Genomic DNA, 23,193 nt, shown 5'->3' on the forward strand with positions numbered 1-23,193 from the left:
AGGGCAAGGCCTAGCAGGCGAAAGGGCATTTCTTGCCTCTGGGAACGCTTCATGCCTCTGGGGGCATCTCTTGCCTCAAAGGGCGTTTCCTGCCTCTGTGGGCATCTCTTGCCTCTTGGGGCGCTTCATGCCTCTGTGGGCATAACCTAATAAGGAGGGGGAGTTTTCTGCCTCTGGGACAGAGCCTGCAGGTGAGGGGACATGGTCTATAAAGTCTCAAGGCAATTGGCTGAAGTTAGTCTTTGAGAAACACAGCTGTGTGTACCAGTAAGTCCGATGGAGGTGTCAGTCCAAAGTAGCTGACCACAGAAGAAAATGCCGGAGGATGAAACGCTGCACGTCTGTCTCGATGGGGAATGTTGGCCACCAGAATTCTGCTTTTCTGTAGAGAGTGAGCTTTCGAGTCTGTGAATCTGTTTCTTCAGGTCGTGCCAGGTCACATTATTGGTTTCCGGGGGCGATGTCAGAGAACAGGGGTCCAAATGGATTTCCGGGAATTCCATTTGAGTAGATGCTTTTTCATGTGAAGACTTGACAGCTGAAATTCACTTACTTGTCAAACAAAACTTGTAGCAGATTAGAAGTTTACTATCATTGATAACTCCATTATAATTGGAAGTCCTTTCTAGTATCATTTCAAGGTTGTTAAAACACTTTAAACTCAATAAAATGTGGAAAGGTAAACAGAAGAACCACGGTTAAAAGCCTTAGGCATGAGAATAATTAACATAATCATTGCACTATCTGCCCCACCCATAACTCATATAGTTTTCAGGATTAAACGTTTCAGATTCATGTCAAGACGTAAAAGAGAAATCAAAGGAGGAAAAAAACAATTTTTTGGATTGTTTCTGGATGTCTCTAGAAATCATGGCTGCGTCCAGCATATTTTTTTTTTTAAGTCAATGTCAAACAAAAATTCAGTCATTCAAATCATTCTCTTATGAAACGCAACTTGAACCAGATTATCAAGATCTCACCATGTAGGATTAAGAATCCCCGGAGGGCGACCTAGTCCAAAAAGGTCCTCGAAATTCCATTTAGGGTGTTTCTGACTGTTCCTGCTGGATTGCTTCAGGCACCCATTTTTAAAAGCGTCTTCCCATTGAAGAAAGAATCCAATCAGGAGAGTAGAACTAACCACATGTCTCCATACTTGGGAACTGCCAGGGTACTCGAGAATGTTCTTCAAATTAGAGTAGTCCTTCTCCATGGGAAACATTCGAGAAGAAGTCCAGAAAGTTCCAGGGGAAATCCCCATGCATATCCCAAGGTCTACGATCACGGTCATAAAGAACCAAACTGTGGCCCAGAGCAAAATGTAGTCCTTTTCCTCAGGAAACATGGGAGAGGGAATCCAGAAAGTCCAAGGAGAAATCTCCGTGCATCTCCCAAGCTCTATGATCCCGGTCATAAGAAACCAAAGTTCCCGGTGAGGGAACCGAAGTGTGGCCCGGAGTAAAATGTTCCAGAGACAGACTAACTGTCTCATGATGAAACAGTAGAGGCTTTGGCAAACCTCTTCGTAAGTAGAAGAGAAGACCATAGTGCATAGGTAGGCAAAGTCTTCACTTATCTGGGAGTTGCGCAGGTCTGGTCCCACGTTGTTGCGCCATATGTCGTTTTCGACGGGTTAGGTTGTTTTCGCCGGGCTGGCTTCACGGGCAGGTAACAGACGACCAGGGACTCATAGTTGAGCTGTAGGCAGTATCTCTTTATTCATGCAGGACGCAACACAATCTAAGCCGAGCTGAGCTAAACTAAAGGTAAAGTACTCTAAAACTCACAATGCTGTCTTTATATATACTTGCCAAGTAGGGTGGAAACAGGGTGTGACATAGAGAGGGTGGAGAGAAAAGTGACTGGTGACAATCAGAGTGTGACAAGGAGAGGATCAGGGTGTGACAAGGAGGGGGGGTGGAGCAAAAACATATCATGAAACAGTGGGGATTGAACCAATGCCCTGGAGGGAGGTACTTGTTAACAGCGGTTATATAAATAGAATGAAGTGGTTATGTAAATAGAATAGTGTTAAGCAGGGGGAATTTAAACCAAATGAAACAGAAGGGGTCTCATGCATACCAACATGAAAACATGCTCTAGGTCACTGGTTGTCAGAGAAATGCAAATTAAGACAACATTGAGATAACACCGCACTCCTGTAAGAATGGCATACATCAAAAAGGACAGCAGCAACAAATGATGGAGAGGCTGTGGGGACAGAGGAACCCTTTTGCATTGCTGGTGGGAATGTAAATTGGTCCAGCCTCTGTGGAGAACAGTATGGAAAACTCTCACAAGGCTAAATATGAACCTTCCATATGATCCAGTAATTCCTCTCCTGGGGTTATACCCCAAAGACTCCATAGCACCCAACCAAAAAGAGGTGTGTAGTCCTATGTTCATAGCAGCACAATTTGTAATAGCTAAAACCTGGAAGCAACCCAGGTGCCCAACAACAGATGAGTGGCTGAGAAAGCTGTGGTATATATACACAATGGAATACTATACAACTATGAAGAAAAATGAACCCACCTTCTCTGACCCATCTTGAACATAGCTAGAAGGAATTCTGTTAAGTGAGCTAAGTCAGAAAGATAAAGATGAGTATGGGATGATCCCACTCATCAATAGAAGTTGAGTAAGAAGATCTGAAAGGGAAACTAAAAGCAGGATCTGACTAAATTGAAAGTAGGGCACCAAAGTAAAAACCCTGTGGTGAGGGGGAGGGTGGACATGCGGCTTCCTGGGCCGATGGGCGGTGGGGGTGGGTGGGTGTGATGGGACACAGTCTTTTGGTGGTAGGAATGGTGTTTATGTACACTCCTAGTAAAGTGTAGTCATATAAATCACTAGTTAATTAATATGAGAGGGGAAAAATTAATTGTATGTCTCAAAGTTTTTAAAACACAGACTGAGTCTTCTTAACATATAGGTTGTGTATTTGATATGCGGACTCTCTCAAAAGCCTAGATCAAGTAGAGCAGAGGCAACCGGTGGCACAGCCATTTATAAGACACTGGGTGCTATACAGCAACCCCCTAACAAAAGGACTTTTCAAAGTTAACCCAATTACCAAATAATGTGATGATAACATTAACAATCCATTGTCTTTTTGAACCCTAAGACAGCAGGAACCTTATATCTCCACTATAGATCCTATATTTCTCCCAATCCTGGAGCCTTAGGATAGGACCCACTTTCCCGTATGCCTCTCCCAGTCCGTATCAAATAATATTGCCTCAGCTGATCACAACCTAATCAACGCAACGATTGCCACCTCAACATGCTTCACCTCAGACTGTGTCCCGAGACTTCAGTTGTGGAATGATAACCCTTCAGCTTCATTACTCGGGTGAGACCTTTCCTTTCATAGCATTCTCTAATTCCATCCCAGGTGGATCACTTTCTAACAAAGTCCCAAAACCTAGATATATACCAGGTTCTGTGAGAGAGAGCATATGTTCACACATATCCATAAACAAGTGCAAAATATATACCTGATAGCAGAAGTACACTAGAGTTTGCAGTGAGTATCCCCCTAACACTTCCTCTCCACTATTCCAAGCTTTGGGTCCATGATTGCTCAACAATTTGTTTGGCTTTGTATATTAGCTCTCTTTTCAGCCACCAGGTTCCAGATGCCATCAGGATGCCGGCCAGGCTTCCCTGGACTGAAGACCCCACCAATGTGTCCTGGAGCTTCCCCAGAGACCTACCCTACTAGGGAAAGAGAGAGGCAGACTGGGAGTATGGACCGACCAGTCAACGTCCATGTTCAGCAGGGAAGCAATTACAGAAGCCAGACCTTCTGCCTTCTGCAACCCACAATGACCCTGGGTCCATGCTCCCAGAAGGATAGAGAGTGGGAAAGCTATCAGGGGAGGGGAAGGGATATGGAGATTGGGTGGTGGGAATTGTGTGGAGTTATACCCCTTCTACCCTATGGTTTTGTTAATTTTCCTTTCTTAAATAAAAATAAATTAAAATAAATATATAAATAAATAAAATAAAAAGCCTTTCCCATATTCATTGAAATCATTATTTTTCTATGCTGCTATCAAGAAAAATGAACCCACCTTCTCTGACCCATCTTGGACAGAGCTAGAAGGAATTATGTTAAGTGAGCTAAGTCAGAAAGATAAAGATGAGTATGGGATGATCCCATTCATCAACAGAAGTTGAGAAAGAATAACAGAAAGGGAAACTCAAAGAAGGATCTGACTAAATTTGTAGTAGAGCACCAAAGTAAAAACCCTGGGTGGAGGGTGAGGGTGGATGTTCAACATCATGGGGCGGGGGTGGGGGGGATGGGATGGAACACAGTGTTTTGGTGATGGGAATGGTATTTACGTACACTCCTATTAATTTGTAGTCATATAAATCACTAAGTAATATGAGAGGGGAAAAATTGATTGAATGTCTCAAACTTTTTAAAGAACAGACTGAGTCTTTTTAAAAAAAAATTTTTACCATTTATTTCCTTTTGTTGCACTTGTTATTTTATTGTTGTAGTCATTATTATTATTGATGTAGTCATTGTTGGATAGGAAATCAAGAAATGGAGAAAGGAGAAGAAGACAGAGAGCAGGAGAGAAAGATAGACAACTGTAGACCTGCTTCACCACTTGTGAAGTGACCCCCCTGCAGGTGGGGAGTCAAGGGCTTGAACCTGGATTCTTATGCTGATCCTTGCACTTTGTGCAGCCTGCATTTAACCCACTGCACTACCACCCGAGTCTTTTTAATACATAGATTGAGTCTTTGATATGTTGACTCTCTTAAAAGCTTAGTCTAGGGAGAACAAAAGCAACAGGTGGCATAGCTATATGCAAATAATGTCAAAGGACATAAAATATGGTGAGGGTGTGTATAAGATACAGCAAATCCTAACAAAGGGATTTTTCTAAGTTAACCCAATTGCCAAACAATGTGACTATTGCAATAACTATCTATTGTCTTCTTAAACCCTAAGACAACAGGAAACTCCCACTTCTTCTATAGAGCCTATATTGTTCCCAATCCTGGAACCTCTGGGGTGGGGCTCACTTTCCTGCATGCTTCTCTCAATTCATACCAAATGATATTGCATCCACTGATCCCAACCTAATCAATACAAAGAGTACCACTTCAGCATGCTTCACTTCAGACTGTGTCCAGAGACATCAGGCATGGAATGTCAACCCTTCAGCCTCATTACTCAGGTGAGACCTTTCCTTTCATAGGATTCTCTAATTCCATTCCAGGAGGTTCACTTCCTGACAAAGTCCCAAAACCTAGATATAGACCAGGTCCCATAAGATAGAGTATATGTTCACATGTATCCATAAATTAGGGCAAAATATATACCTGAAAGCAGAAATACACAATAGTCTGTAGTGAGTCAATATCAAGCTCATTCTGAAATAGTGTCTCCTTAGAATTAGATACCTTCCTCACCTACTTCTTATTACAGTTCTCACACTCATTCCAAAGCTAACCTTATCAAAGAAAGGACTGCAAAAGCTGAATAAGGGCAAGAGACTGGCATAGTTTAATGATGACCCCTCTTTAGTCACTCTCAGGCCACCCCATCAGCTGGGGCCCTAACTGGGGAGTCCTGAGATTCTCAGACTTGATAGGCCTAGAACTTGAATTGTACCGGTCATTTCTATCAGGAAAAACAAAATAGAACCCCTTTGTGGGCCCCCATAGGACCTTGCCCTCAACTTGGATCAACAATGGTAGAGAATGTCCCTCCCTTCGGAGGATGGACAACATACTCTATGCAACACCTGAGGAAGATGGGTCGATTCTGGGGCAGCTTGGAATGTTTCTACTCATGACCACGGAACATGAGCTCAGATCTAGAGGGATGCAGAGGTTACACAGGCTCCTAAGCTAATTATGGGCCCCAGATCACATCAAATCAATGGGGTTTACAGTCAACAATATTTATACCCCTTTCCCATATTAGGGAGCTACTCTATTCCCTGATCCAGCTTTCTGGTCCTTTTCCCAGCCATGACATCTTCTCCCCAAACAATAATTAGGCTCCACCTGCATATCAGATTTCAGGCTCAGGCAAAACAAACAAACAAACAAACAAACACACTAGTATGGCTACAGGCCCATTGAAAAATAACTAAAATATATCTACTAGCTATCTACAAAAATGGAGGACCCCCCCAACACTTCATCTGCACTATTCCAGCCTTTAGGTCCATGATTGTTCAACAATTTGTTTGGCTTCGTATGTTAACTCTTTTCAGCCACCAGGTTCTAGATGCTAGCAGGATGCAACCAGACTTCCCTGAACAGACAACCCCACCAGTGTGTCCTGGAGCTCCACTTCCCCACAGCCCTTCCCCACTAGGAGAAGCAAGAGACAGGTTGGGATTATGGATCAACCTGTCAACGCCCATGTTCAGCGGGGAAGCAATTACAGAAGCTAGACCTTCAACCTTCTGCATCCCACAATGATCTTGGGTCAGTACTCCCAGGGGGTTAAAGAATAGGAAGGCTATCAGGGGAGGGGATGGGATACGTAGGTCTGGTGGTAGGAATTCTGCGAAGTTGTACCCTTCTTATCCTATGGTTTTGTCAATGATCCCTTATTATAAATAAAAAAAAATTAAAAAGTTATGTATTTCTTCTTGTCCTGGAACCTCTGGGATTTTACTTGTTTGCCTCGAGGTCTCTTTTCGTGATGCCTTGCCTTGGTATACTACTTCTGTTTGTCTCCCCTAAATCCACTCTACCACTGTCACCATGCCCAATCATGCTGCTGGTACTGCCTATGTGCTATGGATTATCTGCAGAGATGCCAAGCCTTAGATGTTAACCTCTCAGCTCCTTTAACCCGGTGAGATCTTTTCTTAACACATCGGATTCCCTATTTCCATTTCATATGGGCATTTTCCAACAAAGTTACATGCCAGAAGCCATTTCTCTGCTTGATAAGCTTTGAAACAATGGAAGCCCTTGAGACAAGTTTTATTTCCCCCCTGGGCAGGCCATTTCCCCTCAGGTAAACCATTTATCAGAAATCAAGTGACACAACACATAGTTGTGGTAACAAACATGGTTTCGGCCATTATTTGTTGCAAGGAACATTCCACTTTGAAGTTTGCTCCCCCTCCTCCTCCTCCAGCATCTCACCCCCCCCCTTTCCCAAAGCCTTATAATGCCTGTGAACACAATAAAATTTTGCAGCTTGATCAGAATCCTGTCTTGCTGTCATTCTTTTGTGTCTCTTGTCCCTGTCATTCCAGGTCCTGAGGTTCCTAGCCCCTGTTCACCGCCCCGCTGGTCGGGGCAGTTACAGATCCTAGATATAGGCTAGTGCCTATGGCACTGTGTAAATGGGTTCACAATTCAATAAGTTAGGGGCAATAAACTGAAGAGTAATAATGTTTAGTAGTCCTTCATCTGTAATATTCCAGCCTTTTGGTTCATGATTAGTCAACAATTTGTTTGGCTTTATATGTTAACTCTTTTTTCAGTCACCAGGTTCCAGATGCTACCATGATGCCAACCAGGCTTCCCTGGACAGATTACTCCACCAATGTGTCCTGGAGCCCTGCTTCCCCAGAGCCCCACCCAACTAGGGAGAGGGACAGGTTGGGAGTATGGATCGACCTGTCAATGCCCATGTTCAGTGGAGAAGCAATTACAGAAGCCAGACCTTCTAATTTCTGCACCCCATAATGATCCTGGGTCCATATTCCCAGAGGGATAAAGAATAGGAAAGCTATCAGGGGATGAGATTGGATATGGAGTTCTGGTAGTGGGAATTGTGTAGAGTTGTACCCCTCTTATTCTATGGTTTTTGTCAGTGTTTCCTTTTTATAAACAAAATTTTTAAAAAGTCCTCTATAACTAGACCTAATATATTTGGTAATCTGGTAGAATAGCCTAAAGAAGGCAAATAAAGTCTCTAATCAAGTATTTGTTATGTAGGTCTAGACATTGTTGGGGAACATCTAATCCAATATATACTGTATCTTGATATTCTGGACTTATACATGTTTTAGAGCAGCACAAGCTATGATTTAATCAACCACTCTGTAAGGCTTGACAACTCCATGGCTTCCAAGAGATCATTGGGTGTTGTGAGAGGCCAAAGCCTCCCCCTCCGCCACAATGATCACCCAAAAACTTATGGGAAACTGTGACCTGTTAACCTTGACATTATTACCTACCTCAATCCCATATGGGATTACTTAGTAAAGCAGTAAAAATATTGTACTTGTCCTGAGATAACTGATGTACCTGCCATTTGATATTTACCCTGTGTCATCTATATCTTTGCTGTGACCCTAAACTCCTTTCCAGATGTACCCCACATGCTTTTTGCTGATGTCAGCATTATGTGGAATTTCTTTGTTACAATCCTGTAAAAGACGGACTGTTCTTTGTTAGGGTACACACTTCTGTCTCCCTCAAACAGAAGGGTGCTTGCCACACTAGCCTTTCTTAGAATAAACTTTAGATTTATAATATTTCTCCTTATTTGAGTAACTTTGTTTGAGTTAGCCTGAGTGGAGATTTCAATGCAGTGTAGTGCATCCACACAAGACCTCTTCCTCTCCCAAAGTCTACTTCACTTCACTCATCCATTCTAGCTATTCAGTCATCTATGCAAAAGAAAGATGTATTCTTCCATCTCTTAATATCTTCTGACAGGGCATCAACATTATTCTCTCCCCTTGACAAGGTGTTTGCAAAACACACACACACACACACACACACACACACACACACACACCAAGTAAAGGAGAACTGTTCCTATGACAGCCTTTATCAGAATCATCAAACATTTTACCCCAGAAAATACCTATATCTATCTCCTCCCTAACTCAAGGCCAGACTCTGTAAACCTAATACCAGCTTGTACTCAACAAATGCATTTAAGACCTTAACAACTGGCAGAAAGTCTAAGCTTGCCCCTCTCTCTCTCTCTCTCTCTCTCTCATACACACACACACACGCACACGCACACGCACACACAGAGAGACATACAGACACACACACACACACACACACGAACCATATAAACTAGAAAAGGGCAAGAACCTGGCTCACTTAATGTAGCTATTCTGGTCAATTCCAAGCCATCTCATTACTTAGGATCCTAGTCAGGGAATCATTAGATTCCTCCATAGATATGGGGAAGGGCAAAAACCTCTAATGGATCCCTTTCTCTACCATGACCAGTACTTCCATCAGCATGTCTTCATTCACCCATTTGTAGACCTCTGCAGAACCTTACCCTAATTATTAATAGTGATGATAATGACTGTTCCACTCTCAAAATGCTGGCTGGGTCATCCTATTCTGCTATTTGAGGAAGACTGATTCTGTCATGAGTGCATCCTAGATTGTTCCCAGCCGTGACCATGGACTGTGAACTCTGACAGAGTCACAGAAGTTACACAGACTCAGATGGAAGAGGACAAGTCCTGCCCTAGAGGCTCAGAAGGACCATCCTCAGGGCAGACATCTGACCTGAACCCCATAAGGTACCCGACCCAGGAAGTGTCCCACAGGCTGACTCCCTGGGATGCTGGGTTTGCATGCAAGTCTGAAAGGGGGGTGGAGGTACCTGGCATAAGAGGGGTCTCAGGTTGGCAGGAGGGGGACCAAGTCCTGTGGGACCTAGGTGAGCACCCTCGCTGTTTTGTAAAGCACATTGTAAAAGGTTTACAGATTTGTAAAAACCAACTTATTGATTTGTGCCTCAGAACTAGAATGTTGACACTGGCATGGGAATTGCTTAGAAATGTGGAAAAATATTGCTGTAAATACAGTCAACATATGGAGATGTAAGATAATGCAGGAAGTTTAGTCCCTGTTTTCTTGTGTTACAGAAAAAATTTTAAAATGCCCATGTCTGGATACTTTTTTATTTTTCAAGAATAATTTCATTCCAGATGCTGGCAGTGGTGTACCTGGTGGAGTTCACATTATACCAGCCACAAAAATCTGGGTTCAAGCTCCTGGTCCACACCTGCAGGGGTAATCTTCACAAGTGGTGAAGAAGTACTATAGGTATCTTTATGTCTTCCTCTCTTTCTCCCCACTTACCTTTCTTTTTTCTGCCTTTATCCAGTGTAGAAAAAATTAAAATACATAAAAAAGAATAACTTCATTCTAGTGACCTAGACTGTTGACCACTAGTGGATATCTCCCCACCCAATGAGTCTCTGCTCTCTGGTGGCCCCGTGTTTCTAGTGGGGACACTAGGATGAGGATGCACCTCAAAAAAAAATTTAAAATGTCTGTGCCTGAGTACTTTCGTATTCATGAAAAATATTTTTATTTCAGGGGCTGGGTGGTGGCGTACCTCATTAAGCACATAGGACTCTGGTCCCCACCAGTGGGGCTTGGAGGGAAGTAGGAGCCTCTCAAACAGTGAAACTGTATTGCAGAAATCTCTCTTCCTCTCAATTCCCTCCTTCCTTCTCAATTTTTCTCTCTGTCCAGTAAGTAAATGAAATATTAAAATTATATATATATATATATATATATATATATATATATATATATACAGTTTCATCCCAGTGACTAAGACTGCTGACCACTGGCTGGTTTCTCCCCATCCACTGAGCCTCCACTCTCTGGTGGCCCTGTGTTCTTAGTGGGGGGCATTTGGATGAGGAGGACACACCCCAACCCACAGAATGACAAAGTGGTATCCACACTCCTATAGGGGACACAATGAAAGACTGGCAGAACAAGTGAAGGGGCAGAGTGGCTGGGAATCTGGGTGAGAGAAGTCAGGTGTCAGTGTCCAGACTGGCTCACAGGAAAGAACAACGTTTGTTAGTAAGTGACACACTGATCTGGGGTGACAGGAGACAGACTTTCCAAGGTGCTTCTTCCCCCTTGAATCAGGGTTTCCTGAAAGGCAGCATCTTGTTCCTTGAAGAAAAGCCCAGAAGCAACTACACAGACCCTCCCCAAGTTACCTGGAGGAGCAGAAGGGGCACAGTTCAAGGACCATGTGCTCAGGTGACCTCGGTGGTGTCATTTGGCGTCTCTACACTCAGGCTGGGTCTCCCAAGGATGAAATGCAAGAGAGACAAGAGGTGAGTCTGTGAAGCAAACCTGTAGAGGCGGGGCTGCTAGGAGAGGCCTCCTGAGCTCTGGGTAGTTGTTCAGGGCAGGTGGGGGAAGCAGACAGCCACCCTGGAGCATTTTAGGTCAAGGTAAGGACAGCTCAGGCATGGGTGTGACCAGGCCTCATGTCTAGGAGCATCAAGTAGCAGATTTATGTTTCCTGTCCTGGGAGCCAGGAGAACAGAGGGCTTCAGTGATACCACTTGCAGCTGGGTATGCCCCAGGCATCTCTGACAGCCAGTGCTGCTCTCATGGCAGGTGCTCAGGCTGCACACGCCACGTGGGGGTGTCCTCCCACCCCACTAGCTAGGACAACTGCGGCAGCCAGAAGTCTCCTTTGGCGCTGGTTGAGGACCGTGCTGGCATCTGAGTCCATCTAGAGGCAGAGCCACTCAGTGCGCATGGAAAAGGAGGAGCCAGTTTATTGAACAGCTGAAAGGACCAAAGAGAGAGCATTTGGCTACATTTGTGACACACCAAGCAGGAAAGGTGACACCATTCTAAATGTCCCCATGTCCCCAGGCAGAATGGGCATGCTGGAGGCCGGTGCTAGGGTATAGCCACATGTATGGGAGATGACTCCTGCTTGCACTTGAGGCCAGTTCCTCTTTTTGGTGGATGAGGACAGCAGGGTCCTCCACATCCTCACAAATGGCCATGTGCTTCTGAGCAGAAGCCCCTGTCCGGTAGGGTCTGGTGTCTTCCCCTCTGACTGTGGCTGTACCTGCAGCCCTTGAAGCACGGAACCTGGCCAGGTCACCTTGTGCTGGGGAGTGGGGGAGCAGATAATAGTGTCAGACCTTGACATACACATAGCCCACTGTCAGTATCTGGCCTTCTCCAGGTCTAGTTAAAGCAGGGTTCAGAGCTTAAGGTTGTCTCCAGAATGTCAGGAAGGCCCCAACCATCCCGTATTCACTGTGGAGGTTCTGGCAGTGGATATACTGTGTATGTGGAGAGACTTGGGGGGAAGGCCATCTCCTCAGGAGGCATGGCACCCTTGGGGATGGGGAAAGTGTGCCAGCAAGTTTGACTTCTGCAATTGAACACATTTCTTCCCCTCCTCCCCTTCTAAGCTTGTACAAAAATACTTTCCCAGGATATACAGTAAAGAAAGGAAGAGGCATGAACGAGGCATATTACAATGCTAAAAGAGTTGTATAAATACTATACAGGCACAGAGTCACTCCATGAGAGAACTGGGAGGAACTGCTGTCACATGCTGCTGTGGGAACTTGCACAGTGATGGCTGGTGTGCACACACAGGGGCGGAGTACGTGGTAGGGGCAGAGTTCACAGCTCTTCCCCAGTCCCCCCACAGGGAACCCTGAGCTGCGCATCCAGGCTGGCCCGGAGGAGAAATACATCAAGGGGTTAATACGTGTGACAAGTAGGCCCTTTAGCACTTTGAGAAGCAATTTCTCCTCTGGCTTCCTGTATATTTCTGACAGTGGCCTACCTGGAGGAAGGATGCCTTCTCCCTCCTCACACACTCCCCAGATCCAGTCATCCCCAGACACTGTCCCCACTGCCCCTGTGGGTCACTAGCCAGCACTGAGTGCAAACAGGCAGAAGATGGAGATCCCTGGAGACCCAGCTCCAGCTCCAGCTCCAGCTCCAGCTGAGGGTGAACACAAAGGCAGAGGCAGGAAGAGATAGAAAGTGTGTTCAGTTCAGCCACATCAGTCTGTCCCAGCAAGTGGCATCTAATCTGGCATTTCAATATTTAACTTAGCAGGTGGGAGCACATACTTTCCAGGGCTCTGGGTGATAACTACTCGAGTCTTCTTCCGAAACATGGGAGCAATCTTAGGAGGTTCTGGAACTGGGGTCTCTTCCATTTCCTCATTATCTTCATGATGGATGTCATAGGAGATGTTTCCATACTCTCGCAGAAACGGAAAGATTTCAAGCAGAAACTGACAGAAGTCTTTGCGAATACCAAACCACCCTGGAAAAGAATGCTCTCTTTTAGACAAGACATTTCTGGCTAACTGACATTACAGTGTGTGTGGGTGTTGGTGGGGGGGTGTTCTCCTGCTGTCTTACTGTCAGGGTCAGAACAAGGTCTAGGGCCCACTAAGGCAAATGAAGCCTTACTACAGCCTTTAATGCTGAGGTTCTCCAAGAAAGGTACTTGCTACTGCAGCAATAATCTCTCTAGGGCAGTAAAAAGGACACCATCGGGGACCCCAGCCCAGACCTCCTGAATTAGAGGCAGTGTGGGTGACACACAGGTCCTCCAGCAGGGCATGCTGGTCAGAACTGGCTTACTGTAGCTCATCCTCCTGCAGCTCGACAATATGTGGGACCCTCTCCTCTTCCTTGCCCAGGTATCTGAAATTTGCCACTCATGGAAAGGACCTGTCTTCCCCTGGAGCCTGGGAGGTGGCGGGATCACATGGACCACCTCAAAGCTACTTGTCTCAGCCACATCCCCTGGGTGTGGTCCTCATACCATCTGTGGGCTCTCCTCTCCTGGGACAAGTACAGCCTGTTGAAAGGAGCTCAGGATTGGGGGGCAGGGGGCTCCTCAAAGATCACCTCCAGCTGGTACTATGAGATACAGCTGGGGGGAAGAGGAAGCAAGCAAGGTTTCATGGCCACTTCTCAGCGACAGCTGGGAAGAAACAGGAGAGTAAAGAGGAAACAGGTGTGAAGGGACAGAGAACCCTAAAGCCTAGGGGCTGGGGCTCAGAGAGACTGCCTGCAGTGCAGGTTCCAGCTATGAAGCAAAAGACACCAGCAGAGAGTCTAGGCTAGCACATCCTGGAAAGATTCCAGACGTTTGCATGGAAATTCCTAAATTGGGGCCTATCCTTTCAGAGTGGGGCCATATGCAGGGGACACACACACACACACACACACACACACACACACGCTCACACACACAGAAGAGGGCCTTCTGCAGTTCTGGGTACGTACAGTGGTTTCCTCCCTTCTGTCCAAATGTGGTGGCCATGAGCGTGATCAGTGACAGCCATAGGGGGACAAATATTGGGACACAGGAGAAGGCATTGTGACCATCCAGCTTGTGAACCAGCAGAATCTGAGGAGAGAGAAGAAAGTGAAGTTCAGTAGGTTCCACATGTGGCCAGGAGGGATCATGTGTGAGGCATGCATGACCTCCCTCAGCCTCAGGAGGGACCCTTAGTCCCACAGAACCTGACACCTTCTGTTCCAAGGACTGACAGGTAAACCTGCCCCTACACCCCTCCCCCAGTCCATCCATATCTTAGAAAGTCAGCAGTGCCCTAACTGGCATGGTAGATGGCTGCTGCAGTTAGCTCTAGGCAGACAACAGTGCCCATTCTATTCTCTACAGAACTCCAACAGCCGGCAGACACATGCATATGCATCAGTTCTGAAAAGTGCCCTTACCTCCTCCACAAGAAAGGATGGTTAAAAGGGAACATTTTCCAGAGGGATTGGTTCTTAGTGACTGACAGGTAGCCATGCCCTTCAAGAATTACGGGCCCAATCACAGGATAGGTGGGTTTCTAGGTCCCAGAAAACCTGCACAGACAACTCACCTCAAAAGTGAGGAGAGGCACAACAATTGTCATCCAGCTCAGGGCCATTGTGATATGTGTCCTCCTCTGCTCTGCAATCACGTCCATGGAGCGCAGGAATAGGACGGACCACACGATGTAGTAGAGGACCACCAGGCACAGGAAAGACATGAGAATCCACAGCGGGACACACACGACCTGCAGGGAGGAAGGAATGGAACCAGTAGGGACACTGCCAACCCTGTGTGGACCCTGGCATTGGCTGGATTGAGGACAGTGTGCGGCTGAGGACACAATGTGTGCTGTATGGAACTCACAGCCACTCAGGACATGATCTGGCCTGGGTTACTTGCTGGATGCAGTTTCACAGATCCTATTCATGGCATGCCCCCTCTATAGGTAGTACTGACCACCGAATCTTTGGAGCCCCTGGCACCACTTTGGATGTTTCTGCTTCAGGTCCCTGCAGCTGGCGCCAGGGGTTTCAGAGTGGCAGCTGGCTGTGATAAGAGCATGGCACTGGGGGGGTCATTGCACCAGAGTCTCTTGCACTGACCCAGAAGACTCAGTTGTGCCTGTTTACCTGGTGCTAGCCTCCAGTGCCATTTTGAGTGTCCAGTTCTGTCTTTAGTGCAGAGCTGAGATGCCTTCTCCCCAACAGAGGGACATCTGGGAGTCAAGCATTCTATGTGGATGCGTAGTTAGCTCTTTCTTACAACTGAGTGGGCTCCCAATTGGTACACCCTGGCCGGGGTATCTACTCACCCATGGAAGGAGTTTGGGTGCTTTTTCCAAACCCAGTGAAGTCACCATCACATCTGGGTTTGGATACAACTGAAGGTTTAAATGTCTCTGGGGGTGGGACTGCTGAGTTATGTGCTAACTTCATGTTTAACCTCAAAGAAAATGTCAGTCTGGGACATGTCCCTTGGCACACACAGTTCAACCACATAGGAGTATCACAGCACTCGGGGAAGCTCTCAGTCTCTCTATCTGAATGACAAAGTCAGGTCAGGGGTACGCAAATTGCACATGTATGAGGCTTTACGTATGCACACAGAAGCAGTGCATGCACACACACGAAGACATGGATGACTCTCCAGAGTGCACACCAATAGGGATAAAGAACAGTGATGTCTGAGTGGACGCCAGTCCGCCCTGCACTTGATGCTGCCAGTGTTTTAATCTTCTCCACCTGATGGGGCTGTGATGCATCTCACCCTGATGTTTATTTACTCTTCTCTAGTGGGTAGTGATGTCATGTTCATGTGCTCATTCACTGTACATATGGCTTCCTCATAAACTGTGTGTTCAAATATTTTGTCATTTAAAAAATATCTCAGGTTATTATGGTCCTGGAGGTGACACAGTAAATAAAGTTCTGGACTTTCAAGTATGTTCAATCCTGAGAAGTGATGCTCTCAGAGTGATTCTCTGGTTCTCTTTCCTCTCTCCTTCTCCTTAATAAACAAAATCCTTCTTTTAAAGAGATTGTTTTACTCCATTTGAGTTTTGAGAGCTCTCTGATGTTTTAGAAACAAGTCCCCAGGCAGACACATTCACTGCACATATTTTCCCCTTGTTTGTGACCTGTTTGTTTCTTTTCAGTTGTGAGCGGCATTTATAGATCATGTTCTTGGTGTCACCTTCTGGAACTCTTCACAGAACCCCAAGTCCCAAGGTTTTCTCCTAACACTTCTTTAGGTGTTCCCTATTGGTTTGGGACCTCTGCTATGAGTTGGAGTTGGATCTGGAACCCTCTGTAACTGGCCAGGATTCCTGGTCACAGCTGACTGCAGCCTCACACATAGCTCTGCTGGCCTCTTAGTAGCTTAGTGTGTGCCCTGTCTGGGGGTGATGGCAGTGATCCCTCAGCCTCAGTGGCTCCCACTTCTTTGCATGTGGTGTGAGCAACCAGACTGTTCACCAGCTGCCCAGATCATGGCCAGAGAAAAATCTCTCCATCACATACTGAAAATATTCAGTTTCTCATTTATCTCCAAATCACAACATACACTATGGATTTGGTCTTATCCAGATCTGATTTTCTTTATGTTATAACTGAAAGTATGGAACCCAACTTTTTTTTTGATTGCTACCAGGACTGTCACTTGGTGATGGCACTACAAATCCACCACTCCCAATGACCATTGTTTTTCTATTTATTGACTAGGACAAAGAGAAATTCAGAGGGGAGAGGGAGATAGAAAGGGAGAGAGAGGGAGTCAGGTGGTAGCACAGTGGGTTAAGCGCACGTGGCATAAAGCGCAAGGACCAGAGTAAGGATCCCGGTTCGAGCCCCTGGCTCCCCACCTGCAGGGGAGTCACTTCACAAGTGGTGAAGCAGGTCTGCAGGTGTCTGTCTTTCTCTCCCCCTCTGTCTTCCCCTCCTCTCTCCATTTCTATCTGTCCTATCTAACCACAACAATGTTAAACAACAAGGGCAACAAAAGGGAAAATAAATAAATTAATTAAAAACAAAAAAAGGGAGAGAGAAAGAAAGAAATACAGAATTCGACCTGCAGCCCGGTTTCACCACTAGTGAAGCTTCCTGTAGGTGGGGAGCAGGGGCTTGAACCTGGGTCCTTGCACAGTGTAATGTTTGAGCTTAACTAGGTGTGTCACCCCCTGGAACCCAACTGCTGTTCTATACAGGTATTACTCTGAAGCTAGGGTATGGCTATATGAAAAATAAATGGCATGATGAATGTTTTAACTAAGACTTAGGGTGGAAATGATGAGTCTCATCTTTATTCATTATAGAGGTTATGTGCCCTAATTTTCTCCCCTGACATCATTATATAAATCTTTTATTGTGGTCCGGGAGGTGGCACAGTGGATAAGGCACTGGACTCTCAAGCATGAGGTCCCAAGTTCAATCCCCAGCAGCACATGTATCAGAGTGATATCTGGTTCTTTCACTCTCTCCTCCTATCTTTCTCATGAATAAATAAAATTTTAAAAGTCTTTTATTTACCTTTTTCCCTAATTTACAGTGATATTTGATTAATTTATTTATTTTAACATAGCACTGCTCAGCTCTGGTGTAAAGTGGTGCTGGAAATTGAACCTGAGAGCTCACTACCTCAGGCTTAAAAGTCACTTGCATAACCATTATGTTTTCTCCCCAGCCCTTTTCTACTTTTTTTTAATAGATTACCATCATTATAGAAAAATGTCATGTGGGCAGAAGTGTATAACAAGGAGTAAGAGTAACCAGCAGCAAGAACTCACAGCCTCGCCTCCCGTAGCAATGCAACTCTCCTGCCTTTGTACTTACTTCTATCTGCACATTCACAACTGAAGCCCTGCTGTACTCTCTTATTTATTTATTATTCTGTATTTTCTTATGTATTTATTATCTTCTTTCTAGGAACAGTCCACTGAAACCAAATACATTATGAATTGAATGAAGACACAGATTCTAAGCATGATATGAACCTTACTCTGACAGAAGTGTAAACTAGGCCAATGCTTTTGAAAAGCACATCGGCAGTATTGTCAATATTTTAAAATATAAAATGTTCCCCCTCTCTTGTCCACTAATTCTGTTTCTGGAGTTTTTTCCTAAGAAAAGTAATGGGAAAAGTCAAGCAAAGATTTTTATGCACAAATATATTAGCTGCAGTATAACAGTCATAAAACAATGAATGACAATTTAAATATCCAGAAATGAGGATGAGGTAATGGTTTGGTAAATGCATTTGGAGAATACTTTCGGCAGTCAATTCTTTTATCGATAGGGTTTCACCACTGCAGTCAGCTTTTTTTTTTTTTCAGACAGAAAGACAGGGAGGGGGAGAGGGAAGTGTATCATAACATTGGAGCTTCCTCTACTTCTTTTTTGGGGGGCAAGCTTGAACCTGGATCACATGTTTGAAAAAGCAGGTGCACTATTCAGGTGAGTTATCTTGCTGACCCTAAATGAAATAAAAGTCAAGTTTATACAGATTTTTTGTTGACATAGAAAATGCTTATGAAGTGGAGAATGAGGCAAAGGAGAATTTTTTTTAACCTTATTTCACTTTCTCAGAGGGAGGCATCAGGAGTAATGAGGTGAGAGCTTGGGGTCAGTGAACCTGAGTTGTGGGTAAGGCTTAGGGAAGCAGCTTTATATTGGAGCAGCAGGGACTTTCCCTCCATGATAGTTAGGCACCAAACTCTAAGTCACATTGTAAAGAATTTATATGGTGTATCCTCAGGCTACTTTTCCCCATTTCCATAAACTTCTGGAAATCTAAATGTTTCATTTATGAAAAAAATAAATACTACTAGCTCAATATTTTTTTTAAATAAGTGTTTTAAAACAAAAAAGAAAGAAAAATGCTTATGAAACAATATGAGAATGAAATTTCAGATACAATGATCTACGTGGCGTGTGATCTCAAATATCCTTATGAAATAATGAGTCCCAAGACAGGGAAACAGAGACACTAACCATGTTATCTTTCAGTAGATTATAGGTGATTGCTGTTATAATACTGATGCTTGTCTGTCTTCTCCAAGTGACCGCCAATGAATGCAAACGAAATTTTCAATAATTCTATCTGTTTTGATCCTTTGTTTTTTTTTATCTTTGACCAGTGCGACACTTGGCTCAGGCCATGGGATTGAGCCTGGGACTTCTGACAACAGGCAAGTCCTGTTCACCACTATGGAACCATGTCCATGGATTTAAATGGAAATTACTTTAAAATTAAAGTCTTTGTAAGAATTTTAAAAGTTACTGAGAGCCCAGAAGTAAGCCCCCACACCTATGAACATCTAATCTTTGACAAAGGTACCCAAACTATTAAATAGGGAAAGGAGAGTCTTTTCAACAAATGGTGTTGGAAAAAAATGGGTTGAAACCTGCAGAAGAATGAAACTGAAACACTGTATTTCACCAAATACAAAAGTAACTTCCAAGTGGATCAAGGACTTGGATGTTAGACCAGAAACTATCAGATACTTAGAGGGAAATATTGGCAGAATTCTTTTCCATATAAATTTTAAAGACATCTTCAATGAAACAAATCCAGTTACAAAGAAGACTAAGGCAAGCATAAACCTATGGGACTACATCAAATTAAAAAGCTCCTAAACAGCAAAAGAAACCACTGCCCAAACAAAGAGACCCTCAAAGAATGGGGGAAGATCTTTACATGCCATGCATCAGACAAGAGGATAATAACCAAAATATATAAAGAGCTCACCAAACTCAACAACAAGAAAAAAAATGACCTCATCCAAAAATGGGGAGAGGGCATGGGCCAAATATTCACCACAGAAAAGATCTGAAAGGCTGAGAAATATATGAAAAAAAATTCTCAAAGTCACTGACTTTCAGAGAAATGCAAAAAAAGACAACAATGAGATACCATTTCATTCCTGTGAGAATGCCATACACCCAAAAAGCAGCAACAAATGCTGGAAAGGTTGTGGGGACAAATGAACACTCTTGCATTGCTGGTGGGAATGTAAATTAGTCCAAGCCCTCTGGAGAGCAGTCTGGAGAACTCTCAGAAATGGACTTACCCTATGATCCTGCAATTCCACTCCTGGGGATATATCCTAAGGAACCCAACACCCATTGAAAAAGATTTGTGTATACCTATGATCATAGCAACACAATTTGTAGTAGCTAAAACCTGGAAACAACCCAGGTGTCCCAACAACAGATGAGTGGCTGAGCAAGTTGTGGTATATATACACAATGGAATACTATTCAGATATTAAAAATGGTGAATTCACCTACTTCACCCCATCTTGGATGGAGTTTGAAGAAATCATGTTAAGTGAAATAAGTCAGAAACAGAAGGATGAATATGGGATGATCTCACTCACAGGCATAAGTTGAAAGACAAGATCAGAAGAGAAACCACTAAGCAGAACTTGGACTGGAGCTGGTGTATTGAACTAAAGTAAAAGACTCTGGGGTGGGTGGTGGGGAGGATTCAGGTCCTGGAACATGACGACAGAGGACCCAGTGGGGGTTGTATTGGTATGTGGAAAACTGAGAAATGTTATACATGTACAAACTACTGAATTTACTGTCAAGTGTAAAACATTAATCCACCAATTAAAAATATTTTAAAAGTTACATACAAGCCAGGGCCAGTGGATAATCTTGTCCAGTCTTAAGGCAATGAATATGAACTGGAGAATGTTGACAGAACACAGGATTTCTAACTAAAATGAAGAGAAAAATCAGTTAGACATTGTAAGACCTGCATTCGGTACAAAATAATAATACAGTATTTTTTTTTTTTTTACTGTATCATTCTGGTTTTCAGCTTCAGAGGCAGCAAGCAGTACTGTGTCATGGAGAACTCTGTCCCACTCCCTCTGCTCAGTAGTGTCTTTTTCTGTCTTCCTGTCAATGACGCTGTTACCAGGCTCACAAATATAGAAGTGATCCATAAAGAGCTCTTATGATTTTCTTCCTTCTCCGTCCCGCAGAAAGTTCTCTATGTGACCTTCCCTGCAATTCTTCTTGTACCCAGGACATAGCCTTGTAGCCCATTATTTTCCCTCTGGTTCTCAGAGGGCCCTTTGGCATCAGGACACCCATTCAAGAATCTACCGCTTCGTGATTCCTACCTATTTCACTGATCCTTCCCCAAAACACAGACAAATTCAAAGTGTTCTCTTCAAATACAACCCCCCAGACCAAATCAATACTCCCAAGTATTCAGTCTCCCCTCTGAGCCCAGCTCACCCCCCACTGGCAAGCCCCACTAACCTCCTCAGCCATTCTGCAAGCACTAAGACCCAGCATCCCAGTCAGGACATCCAGAAAAAGCTCTCATCTAGGCAGCAATGGCCTCTGTGGTGTTGACTGAGCATATGGCAGTATTTGCTAGTGCTGACAGTCTCTTTCCACCTCCTCCTAGTGTGACAATTCCTCTGCAGTCCCCTTGCCCTCTCCTGAATTACTAACACTCCTCAAAGCCTCCGCACCTGCCATAGGAGACAGATAGGAACACACTTTCCCTGACCCCACCCTGCCACTGGGGGAAAAAAGTCACCTGCAATCCTGGCTCCCATCACCTCATGACATACACCTTGGGCCAGCAGCCAGGGGTGGGGCAGCACTGGTAGTGAGGACATTAGTGAAGGTTTTCGAAGCATAGGGCAAGTGGAAGTGGGTAAACCTTCTACTACAGCAAGTGGATGGTATATTACCCCTATTCAAAGTCAAGCCCTTCCTTAAGAGTCCTTTTCCCTCTGGTTCCCGAAAGGCTTCACTCTATCACCCTCCCTCTCAAGGTTCATATATTCTGAGCCACCCTTCTGCTCCTATAAGTAACAGACTTTAGAAACTCCAACTTGCTCTCCCATTATCTATTCTTCTCCCTCTTGGTGCTCAACTTATTCCATGCTTCATATAAAGAATGTTCTAGAACACTGGTATGTTGCTCAGCAAGGAACAAGGAGCAAAGATGGAGGGGGCAGAACAAAGAGAACGAAACACTAGGACCCACCGGAGGGATTGTGCAGGCTGTCCTACAAAGGGTACTGAGCACTGAGTCTCAAAGTACTGCTGGAAACAGACCACAGTGACAGGGAGACTATGCCTGTTGGTGATTTGCCAGATCCCTAAAGACAGTCATGGGCCTGGACCTCCTTTTTTTTATTCTGTCGGTGACCCATTACTCTTTTTCCTTATATGAACCCCAGATCCTGGTCTGAGAGAAATTTTATTTTTTTGAAACATAAGTCTGCCACCCTCTTAGGTTGCCAACACTTGAAGAGACCTTTTCATACACCACCTCTTGGCTATCTCACGTTGGCTCTTGAGTGAACAATAAGCATCCAAACCTTTGTCTTCCATAACTCTCCTGTAGTCTCCTTCCTTCAGCCTAGAAGTCTCAGCCTAGATGCAAGTACTCATGACATCCAGTTGTCCCTCTGTCTCCTCAGTGTAGGGCTGTGGGCACTCAGGCTTCATGAGGATCACTGTTTCGGAGACAGGCTGACTGAAATGGAACCCCAGATCTGCCCTTGAATGAGGGCCAGAAACAAATTCCTTCTCCTCTCTGCAACAAAGGGAGGGAGACTGCACTCACCTAAAGGGTTGGTGTGAATCTTGACTAAGATACCACTACATGTGAAGTATCCAGCACACAGCAGGTGCTCAATAAATGTGATTCATTTAAAAATAAATGTTATCACTGTTGCCAGTACTGCTTTTCTAGTCAGCTACAGAGCCTCTACATTCAAGCAAAAAGAACACGGAGCTCATCAGAAAGCAGATAAAGTGCTAGAGCATAGGCTAAGGCGGCACATTCTCTGTGCCAGTGTGAATTTATCTCATTATCCACTAACCCAGGAGTTGCTCTGAAGGTATCAACTTTAAGTAAAGAATATAATCACCTGTGACAAGGAGTCTGGGCCACATCCAGTCATCTGCAAGGCTCTGTGAGCAAAGGCAGAACTTTCCAGCAGATATAGGATTTTTTTTAAAAAAAAATTCAGGTTTGATTTTAACATTGGTTAACAGGAGTAAATGACTTTAGGAATAGTGTGTGTGTGTGTGTGTGTGTGTGTGTGTGTGTGTGTGTGTGTGTGTTTGTGTTTTAAGCCTGCAGGTCTG

The 23,193-nt window shown here is 44.5% G+C and overlaps 2 protein-coding genes across 2 annotated transcripts in view; one reads left to right on the forward strand and one right to left on the reverse strand.

The window, feature by feature from the left end:
- The window catches only part of LOC132532430 (melanoma-associated antigen 10-like), a 220,974-nt gene that overhangs the window by 47,630 nt on the left and 150,151 nt on the right, over window positions 1–23,193 (forward strand). The gene's annotated exons all lie outside the window — the stretch shown is intronic.
- Window positions 11,508–23,193, reverse strand: part of TMEM185A (transmembrane protein 185A) — a 37,564-nt gene continuing 25,878 nt past the window's right edge. The window contains exons 4-7 of the mRNA XM_007530488.3: window positions 20,703–20,786; window positions 14,637–14,813; window positions 14,029–14,152; window positions 11,508–13,054 (exon numbers count right to left, since the gene is read on the reverse strand). Of these exons, the coding sequence (XP_007530550.1) occupies window positions 12,810–13,054; window positions 14,029–14,152; window positions 14,637–14,813; window positions 20,703–20,786 (630 nt within the window). The 3' untranslated portion in view covers window positions 11,508–12,809. The remainder of the gene's footprint in view (window positions 13,055–14,028; window positions 14,153–14,636; window positions 14,814–20,702; window positions 20,787–23,193) is intronic.

Source organism: Erinaceus europaeus, chromosome X (assembly GCF_950295315.1).
Source record: "Erinaceus europaeus chromosome X, mEriEur2.1, whole genome shotgun sequence".
In the NCBI taxonomy this organism is placed as follows: Eukaryota; Metazoa; Chordata; class Mammalia; order Eulipotyphla; family Erinaceidae; genus Erinaceus; species Erinaceus europaeus.